The 10,528-nt window shown below is 39.3% G+C and overlaps 1 protein-coding gene across 1 annotated transcript in view; it reads left to right on the plus strand.

Annotated features, from left to right (window-relative positions):
- Positions 1–6,814, plus strand: part of ilf3b (interleukin enhancer binding factor 3b) — a 39,895-nt gene extending 33,081 nt beyond the window's left edge. The window contains exons 15-19 of the mRNA XM_060901569.1: positions 168–305; positions 978–1,104; positions 1,420–1,467; positions 5,292–5,699; positions 5,995–6,814. Of these exons, the coding sequence (XP_060757552.1) occupies positions 168–305; positions 978–1,104; positions 1,420–1,467; positions 5,292–5,699; positions 5,995–6,125 (852 nt within the window). The 3' untranslated portion in view covers positions 6,126–6,814. The remainder of the gene's footprint in view (positions 1–167; positions 306–977; positions 1,105–1,419; positions 1,468–5,291; positions 5,700–5,994) is intronic.
- Positions 6,815–10,528: the final 3,714 nt, after the last annotated feature.

Genomic DNA, 10,528 nt, shown 5'->3' on the forward strand with positions numbered 1-10,528 from the left:
CTAGTTATAATTGAATAAAGTTCCTCCTTTCTGTTGTTGAAGCTGTTCTTTCTTCAGATATGTTTTATTGTAGTTGAATGGTTGTTTTTGTCAGGTTGCAAGGGGATTTAACTGCTTTGGCATAGTGTGGTGTATGTGCTTAAATTCCTTTCTTGTTTATTTTACAGGTAGAGATAGATGGGCAGAAGTTCCAGGGTACCGGCTCCAATAAGAAGGTGGCAAAGGCTTTTGCAGCTCTATGTGCTCTGGAGAAACTATTCCCAGATGGCTCCAGCTCTGAGGCATCCAAGAAGAAGAAATCAATGGTAATGTAACCTCATCTCTTTCCTCTTCATTTCTGTTGTTAGTAGTGAACTCTTGCAAGGCTGTAATGAGGGGGGGAAGGGGGCCTCTCTACGCCTGGTTTGGCTGGAGTCCATTGTGAAGTTCAGTGGTCTTGATTTGCCTTGGGATTTTGACAGTTTTGAGTTACATTGCAAATAAAAGGCTTCAGATAGGTCCTCCAATACCAACTGTGATGTTTGCTTAGACATTTTTATGGTTATTGTAGCCAAATACATTTTCTGGATGAAGATTGTTTTACTCTGTCTAAAAGTATCCTGCTCCAAGGTTGATTCGGTCAGTGTTTGTTATAATAAAGGGAAGTCTATTCGGTTTCATAATTGCTACTTGAAGAAACCATTATTGGCACTAATTGGGTGCAGTTTAGAAAGAATGTGGACTTTGTAAAAATGTGCACTGGGCTTCACTGACCTCTTAATGTGTTAAATGCAGAAATGCTTCTTTTCCAAGCAAGCAGGTTTTAGCCTATTGTGTCTATTCTCTTAAAGCTTCTTTGGGAAGTACGTGTTCATGGACTTGTTTTAGTGATTGTCTGACTTTCCTGAGCATCTTATGTGGAAGTAATGGGTTGTATGGGTCCTCCCCCTATCTCTCTCTCTCTGGTGCACTCATCCTTGTGTTTTTGCTGCTTTTAGCACACTCCTGGTTTTGGAATGACGAGTGGACCACCTGCTGATCCAGCAGCCAATCCCAGAGGCAGAGGACGAGGACGGGGTAGAGGCCGCGGGAGAGGGTTTAATAATGGCGGAGGATATAATCAAGGTAAAAAAAAAAAGCCTAACATTTATTAGATATGGTTCAAATAGGGTTCATCACTTCTGGGCTTTAAGGTTTATGAATATGGATGAACAAGATGCTATATAATTTGAAAGTTTATTTTCATCTGAAAAAATGTTTCAGTAGATTTCAGTGGTAATGCCTATGGGATTGGTATTAGATCGGTGCTAGATGATGCATAATGAGCAATGTCTTGATGTAGTAAACATTTCTTACAGAAGTTACATAAAGTTGCATAAGAAGTCACTGGAGTGAGATCATTTGAGGTTTTTTTTTTTTTTTTTTAAATGTGCCTTTCAGGTGGCTATGGAAGTTATGGATATGGGAACAGTTCTAACTCTGGCTACAGTGAGTACTTCTCTGTTTCACCATAGATTTATTGACCGACCCCTTTTTTTTTGTTTCTCTCCTGTTTGTTACTTTTAATGTATTTGTGAGCCACATGACCTATATTGCCATCTTGCAATGTGCAATTTTTTTTTTTAATTGAGTCTTGGATTTCATTTCTTCTGCTATATATTATGCTTATTTGATATATTTTTCCCCTTTACATTTATGATATTTAAGCAAATCATTCCAGCAGTATGTTTGTAACAGTGTTCTGTAGTTTAGGCTACTGTGTATTGAGGTTGTCTAATGTGTCTGGACTGAAAGAGTGAATGTAAAGTGTGTTCACTTTAAGGTTAAATGTTATTACATTTCTCTGCCTTGTTAAACCATTTGAATGCAAATTCTTTTTAATGTTTTTAAGTGTACAACATCAGTGACAATTTTTTTTAACAAAAGACCTGGTGTGACAAGTGGCGAAATCTGAAACATGATCTATCTGAAGTATGATTAAAACTGTTGATGTTGCCGGTTTTTATGCCAGCATAAGAAGCATCTGTATTTCTCAGCTCTGTCTCACACCTCAGATTGCTGTGTCTACCATGTCATTTTTATCATAACCAGAAGCCACAGGGGGGTTGGGGGGATGAGGTGTGTGTGAAGAAAAATCTTGGTACAAGGCATCTTGAATGTCATTCCATGGCATGCACTTGGTTCTTCTACACCCAAAAAATCTGTAACCAACAATGGATTCCACTGGGACTGAGCTGCTGCTGCTCTCCCCTGCAGAAACGCAGGAAAAAAGAGGCACTTGGATATTACAATTTTGAGTCATCACCCATCACTTAGCAACTGGATGATATGGAAAGGCTTCTGTCTCGGTTAAGATTGGTGCAACACTGAAATCACTGATTTTTGTAAAAGTGTCCCAAGAACTGTCACTTCCAAATGTGAATTTGTATTTCAGTATTATGCTGTATTAAGAGGGCTTTTTTTTTTTTTAAATGTACCATGCTGAACTGTTAACTGTTTGTTTTTCCTAATTTTTTTAATAAAAAAAAAATCACTAAGCTATGCTTATATATTTAATAATTGAGATGTTGGAACACTTTTGGATCATTTGGTTGTACTGAATGTGAGTCTGGATTTCTGAAATGAGCTGGGGGGGGTTTTAATAATTTAAAATTTTTTTGTTCTCGAACAATGAGCATTGCTAACCTCCATGGTTTTAGTCTAGAATACTTAATTGGTACTCACAAAGTCAGGGCTATTTTGTCAGTTGTTTTTTTTATTATTGTTTAGTGTAAGCTCATTTGTCATGAAATAAAAATTCGTTTATTTATTTATTTATTTATTTTGGTAAAAGCAAAAACTCGCCTGATTGTTAGAATATGATATAAACATAAGAAAAAATAGGGTGCCTTTTTTTTTTGCGCTCTAATGCCCTGAAATCCAAGATGGCTGCCATGATACAAAAACGGCATAAATTAGACATTACGATTGATATAAATCTGGTTCCAATATTTTTTTTTTTTCAGCATCTATTACTTTAACTCTAAATAGAGATTTCCACATGGATAACAACTTCCCTGTGATTACTAATCTTTTTATTTTGTTTCAGACAGACTGCCATCTTGAATTAAACACGGCAGCCCCATAATTGATGTTTGAATGCAGTCGCTGGATGCAGTTTTTCTGCATTAGCTTAAGGTTTAAACATTTGGTGTATGTGTATACAAAGATGTATTTTCTTTGTATTTGCAGGAAACAATTACCCACAGCAACCATAACGTAGCTTAGAGTCCATATATTAACCAACGTGGCAGAGTCTTCATCTAACAAGAAGTCAAAAACTGTGGACTTTGAACTTTGCTTCATTTGTCAGCTGAGGAGCAAACAAACAGATTATACAAACTGTGCTTCACCCTTCTTTGCTTTCAGTAGAGAAACTAATTGCATCAACTGATGTTCGATGTTCATACGGGGAAACAGAGTTCTCTGCATTAAAGGATCGCATAAGTGGTTCGTCTGCCGATGAACTGCTACAGAAAAGTGTTTCCTACCACAAGACATGTTACAAGGATCTCACAAATAAAACACACGTTGAACGAGCAAAAAGGAGGACTTGTGGTCAGTTCTCCAGACATGGATGTCTTGTTGCTACTGGTCCACATGTATCCACACTTGCCAGTTTCTACAGTCTTCCTCACTGGAAAGGGCAGGCTGAAGAGGAACATTTCTGTCTGTAACATATACAACAACTTAGGACAAAAGCGCGCTTCTGCACTGTTGGGTCTTCATGCTCTGATAGGCTCCGACATGTCTGGTAGATTTGCTGGCAGAACCAAAGACTGGTGCTTCAAGGCATTCATGTCTTGTGACGATGAGATCCTGGATGCACTAGCAATGCTAGGAAATGACAACGATCTGCCCTCTGATGCATGCTCTCAGCTGGAACGTTTTGTTTGCGTGCTGTATCGATCAAAAATCCACACAACAGTAAAAGAGGTTCGCTGGTTCCTCTACTCAAATCGTGCAGCTGAAGGAGAAAACCTTCCACCAACTTCTGGTTCACTGGACTTGCATATTTGGCGTGCACACTACACAGCCATGATTTGGAGGAAAGCTGATAAATCACCCACGCCTCCCAGCACCTGCTGCGTTTGGTTGGACATTTGACGCAGGTTCAAGTCACTTCTCTCCTGTTCGATGTTTGAATCCACCAGCTCCTGAGGCAGTACTGCACCTGATAAAGTGCGGATGCAAAAGTGGATGTGAAGGAAGGTGCAGTTGTCGCAAAAACAATATCCCATGTACAGAATTCTGTGGATGTTGGGTTTTCACTTGCAACAACAAAACAAGCCAACCAGGGATAAATGAAGAGTGTGAAGACGTTTGATGTCCACTGCTAAAACTACATCTGTATACCATGTGACTTTTTTTGCATTTTTTTCGTTCATAAAATGACTGAACAATAACTAATGTGGTTTCACTATAGCTATATAGATTTGTTTATTGACTTGTTCATATAATGTGTACCACGTGACCAATACATTACTTTAATCAAACAGATAAGGTCTTTGAACATTTATTTCCAATATCATTGTATGGACTACGGTGTCGAAATAAGTAAAATTTAGTGTAAACGGTAGCCATTTTGGACGCCATCTTGAAATTAGGCATGTAAATCACAACTTTAGCCTAAATTTGATGATTCCATTGGTTTTCTTGTGTCAGAAAACCTATGTTTAGATACTTTGTAATTATATCATGTGTACTAGCGAAGATATTGAATTATTGCTAAACGGCAGCTATTTTGGCTGCCATCTTGGATTAAGGACCCTTAGAATGTGAAGAAAAAATGGCACCCTAATTTTTTTTTTTTTTTAAACTTATCTTTCAAAATCAAATGAGTTTTTGCTTTTACCAAAAAAATTACACGAAATTACAAATGAGCCTACACTAGTTGGTCTGTTTAAAACAGAACAGAGTGATCATGGCATATTAAACACAGCTTCCAGCTCAAGTTTAATTTGATGTTTATTTTTAACTTTTATTTCACTATTGGAATCAAAGTAACCTGTATTGCTCAGTATATGCTTATCTGTATTGTGGCTGCATTTCCCTTTCTAACATAAAAGCCTATATTGTTCAGATTGAAACTTGTTCGCCCAAGAAGTTTAGTATTCTGTTGATTGTTTGTTTGAGGGTGAATTTTTGTTTCTTATCCTAAAAACAGAATAGTCGATTACGTACTAGCAGTAGCACTAGAAGTAAATACTTGAAGTATTTAAGTCACTAGGATGATTCCACTGTTTTAACTTCCACTGTTCATCTCTGTTCAGATTACTACAATAATGGCGGAGCTAATGGAGGCTCTACAGGTATGGTCCCTGGAGCAGGTGGAGCAGTCTCAGCTGGAGGTCCTCCAGGAACAGGTGGCTTTTCCTCATATTACCAGAATGATGGTGGTTACTCCACCCCAGGTGCACTGGGCAAGACCCCTGGGAAAAAACTGCCAATGCACCAGGGACCGAAACCTCCAGGCACAGGACCATCTCCTGGAACTTACCAGAATCCCACAGGCTCAGGGCAAAGCTCCTATGGCCAGTATGGGCAGGGCTACGGCCAGGGCAAGAAGAACTTTGGCCAGACTCCAGGTGGAGCTACAGGTGGCGGTTACGGCAACTACAGTACAGCTTACCCTTCCCAGGTGACAGGAGGCCCAGGGTCTCAGGACTACGGCTATGAGGGTATGTTCATCCCCCCCCCAATGTCAAACTACTAATAGTCGTACAAGTTATTGTCTACATTTTATTAATTTTTTTCCCTCTGTGGTAAAAACAAGTATTGTTCACCAACAGCAGTCATAAGTTACTTTAGTCACTCAGTACACCAATGCATTCGTACCTACCTTCAGGATCCTCAAGCATACGTTTATGCCTAGTTTCATAATTCTCCCATTGAGATGATGCTTCTAAAAAAAATATTGTCACTTCCCCCAGAGCTAAGTAGTGTCTCTTTCTCCACTGCCCCTTCTCTCTTCAGGTTATAGCAACCCATCAAACTACAGTGCACAAGGATCCAATCAGAGCTATGGTACCAACTCTGGACAGTACCATAATCCCGGAGTGGGCTATGGTCGTGGCGATGGCAGCATGAACTACCAGTACAGATAGACTGAACCTACCAGTCACGTGCTCTTCACCACCATCTCAGTTTTTGGTTGTACACCTTTTCCAAACAAATTTTGTACTTGCTCAGCTGTTCTCACAGATATCTTAGTAGTTCTATAAGCTTAGGAAGGAAGTACTTGTGTTCTATTCCCCCCCCCCAGGTTTGTGGTGGCGTTTTATCTTCTGTTTGGTATGTGCTTGCTTTTTTTTTTTTTTTAAATATAAATGCATTCCCAGACTACTTCCTGTGGGGAGAGAGCCACCACAATCATGCATGTTTGAGACCTCGGTTTAAATCGGCTTTTCTATTACATTTCTCAGCTGGTTAGGTGATCGTTGAAAACTAGCACACCCATTTCCCCCCTCCCCCTTTTTTTTTTTTTTAAACAAAAAGTTTTAAGTTTCCGTTTTAGCCCCCTCCTTAGAATGTCTTTGAATATCAATGTTAATTTCCCTGTCATTGTAGACAGTTATTGTAATTCTTTTATTGACGTTGTGAAAGATGTGCAGTGTAGATTCAGTTTACAGTTGCTGTTTGTTTTTTCTGGGGGGAAATTCTATTTTTAGGAACAATGTGTGTCACTGTATGTTGTAAGTGGTGATCATATTGGAAGGAAAGAAATTGTGAAGTCACTGGACTTGTCTGGCTTTTGTGTTCTTAATATAATACTCTTGACCTGTTCCAACTATTATCAGTCTATTTCCTTTGTCGTGCTTTTTGACCTACAACTAATAGCTGTTCCTTTATTAGGAAAAGTGAACATGACAATGGTATGGGGAGGTGACAAAAGCTTAAACATGAACAAGAAAGGACTTCTGTCCAATAGCCCGTATATGGGTGTTATGGTCAGTTGTTCACACTATTGTCCGTAGAATGTATTCTAACCTTTTGTAGGTGTTGAGCATACAGTTTGAAGCTTTTAATTCAGCTTGCTTATAAGGGCTTTGCAAGTATATTTGGTGAAAGTCGTCATTCAACTTGAAGAGCTCTTGTAGACATCAACTGTGTAAAATATGGCCATTGCGAGTGAAGGGGGGGACAGGAGCAGTACGTAATACAAGTCTTTGTGCAATGAACCCATAGATTTATTTCTGAGTGGCTTAGCTGGGGCCCCTTGTAATATAAACTGTTTTGTAATAAAGTTTTACAAAATTGCTATTTAAAAAAATGGTAATTTACATTTTTAATAGTAGATAAATATAACAAAGAATATAAATTTTTCAAGAGGAAGGGGAAAAAATGCCTAGCAGGGATATACTTGCAAAGGGGATGGGTGGATTATAACACCTTGCACCAACTTTATTGTAATGTGTATGTCCTTATGTCACAAAGTTTAAAAAAAAAAAAAAGACAACCTCTTAAAATGCAGGTTGGTTCTCAAGACACCGTGGCAAAACCGCCTCTGTACCAGCACTGACAATATCCAGGTGGGAAAGAGCTGAATGTCACTTTGGACTGAGCATCACACATCAATGACTGACTCGGGGAGTAAGTTAACAGTTAAGTCATATTAGGTTTTATGTTTGGGGTCTTGGCATCAGTGTTATGCTAGAATCTGCTGTTCGATTTAATGGTTATATTTTCAGTTACTATTAATTGTATATCAGCAATATATAGTTGCAGTCAGAAGTTTGCATACACTCACCATGGACTTGAATGTCATGGCAATATCTTTTAATGGGAGAAAAAAAAAGAATTTGAAGTTTTAATTTATTTTGGGTTTTCTGAAATCAACACGGGGTCAAAATTATACACACCTTAACCAGGCACTTTTGGTAGTTATCATCTGTTCATCTGCTCCCTGGCCTTGGCCAAGTTAACTAGGCCTGTTCTGAGACACTGAGCTATGCTGCAAGAAATGAGATCAGCACCTTCCTCTAACAGGTCAGTGTTGCCCTCAAAATTAGTCCAATTATCTAGAAAGTCCACATTGTTTTCAGAGCACCATCTGGACAGCCAGCAGTTCAGTGACCATAACCTGCTGTAAGCGACAGCGCCACGCTACATTGGGATAGGGCCAGAGCATACTATAGCATCGGACATCGCTTTCGCTAATTTAAACACCTCTCCAAAGTTACTTTTTGTAGCCTCAGACTGAGAAAGGTGTATATCATTAGCTCCTACATGGATAACTATCTTTGAGAACCTGTGCTTGCCTAGGACCCTAAGATTACCTGTCATTTTTGGCTCCTGGTATACACCTGACTAAAGCTGCTGATGCCCCTAAAGGCCTAGCTAATTTCACATGCCATATGATCTAATCTATAATCAAAGCTCTTTCAGGTTTCTCAGTGGGTGCATCACTGAGCAGAGCAAGCATGTGAGGCGGACTGGAGTGGCGCTCCTGTGGTCGAGCCCCAGCAGTAGCTTTGGCTCTATGATTATGCTGCCAAGTCATCACCCACTCACCCTGCTGTGAGGTCTTTAATGCCAGAGCTGGGGGATTGCTAACTCCACTTGGGGCATCCAGAAGTCCTTATAAGAGTCCATGATAAAGGAGCCCAAGTACTTGAAGTCATCAGTTCGCTTGATGTTCTTTCCAGATAGAGATGTGAAGGCTGAGGGACCTGAGGATATACACATATACTCTGTAATAGGATGGGCTCATGAGGTCTCCTTTCTTTGCCCGATTCTAGCCATTTGAAGGGAGGAGTGAAGTCGCAGAGGTGAGGTTGCAGACGTTCAGGAATAGCGCATAGAATATTGGGTGTTTCTATATTACTGCATGAATGTGATCTAGGCTCGGAGATTTGTTGCTTTTAGTTTGTTTCATTACCTTGAGTAATTCATCAATAGTGAAAGGTTCAGCTGAAATGTCCAGGTTGTTAAAAATCTGGATTTTTTTTTTTTTTTGGGGGGGAGTTGCTGGTTGTTTGGGGTCTTTGAAGGACTTCCAAGAAGAAGGAAAACCAAATGTTAGATGTGCTGTATTTATAATTTTGGCCGTGTTGATTTCATAAAACCCAAAATAAATTAAAACTTGTGCATCAAGTTCTTGTTTTAATTAAAAAAAAAGAAAGTTGTATGATCATTCTGCCACACAGACAAATAACAGTTCAAAGAAATCATTGAAAGCCCACTACTGCCATGATATCTATGTCCGTGTATATAAACTTCTGACTGTAACTGACACAGCTGCAACAGTGAAGAAGCCAATCCATCTGAATCCTATTAAGTCACATGGAGGAGAGCTGTATGAAGGATCTCAGAAATCTGTTTTGGCCCCAGATAGGATGTTGTTCTAAACCATATTTACAATACAGTATTTTTACATACTTTTTGTTTGCTATAAGCCATTATATGGTATACCCAGCAAAGACATCTTTAATAAAATGTTGGTGGCAGGAGTATGTAGATCAGTATGCGTCCATGATGAATGTCTGGTAAACATCTTTAGGAGATCTGAAAGATGCTTTTAAACATCATGACACGTGTCTGCTAGATATCACTGAGAGATCCATCAGAGACATTTTATAGCCTACATTTCATGCAGTCTTATTACTGGTTACAATCTTATTAAAAATGAACTCTTGGGATATCTAGACCGATTTATCATTTTTATGAGCTTCTAAGACAGTTTGTTTCTATATTCAGTAGTCATGTTTTTCTGACCTTGTGAAGATGCAGGCTGTAGAATCTGGTGCCTGATAAAATCTGACTGGAGAAGTATATAAAATTAAAAACATTCTCAGCCTTGTGTGCCATGTCTCTTGTGCTTTGACTTTCCAATGAGAGATAATATAAAACAATAGTATCTATTTTCAAATTTTTGTTTGTCCTCTGGGTGGCACGGTGATGTAGTGGTTACTACTGCTGCCTCATAGCAGTTCTGGGTTCGAGCCCAGCAGCCGACGGGGGCCTTTCTGTGTGGAGTTTGCATGTTCTCTGTGTGGGTTTCCCCCACAGTCCAAAGGCATGCAGGTTAGGTTAGGCTAATTGGTGGCTCTAAATTGACCGTAGGTGTGAATGGTTGTTTGTCTCTATGTATTAGCCCTGCGATGATCTGGCAACTTGTCCAGGGTGTACCCCACCTCTCGCCCATAGTCAGCTGGGATAGGCTCCAGCTTGCCCATGACCCTGCACAGGATAAGTGGTTATGAATGATGGATGGATGTTTGTCCCATTGTGTGTTATTTCTGAATATGGGCCCCAGTTAATTTTAAGCTACAAATAGACAATAGGGGGCAGTGCAGCATAATGAAGCATCTCCATGAACTATTCATAACCAGACAGAATTTTATATTGTTAAAATTGTACTTAAAAATGTTTAAGCCAGCGTCAAGGTTAGTAAACACAGCTTGATTCGATCTAATATGTTTCACATTGTTTGGTCACAGGTGCCTCAATGAGCAAAACATTTTCCTCTTCCATAACTGCTTTTTATTTTTTTTGGTGGTCCAAATCC

Source organism: Neoarius graeffei, chromosome 20 (genome assembly GCF_027579695.1).
Source record: "Neoarius graeffei isolate fNeoGra1 chromosome 20, fNeoGra1.pri, whole genome shotgun sequence".
In the NCBI taxonomy this organism is placed as follows: Eukaryota; Metazoa; Chordata; class Actinopteri; order Siluriformes; family Ariidae; genus Neoarius; species Neoarius graeffei.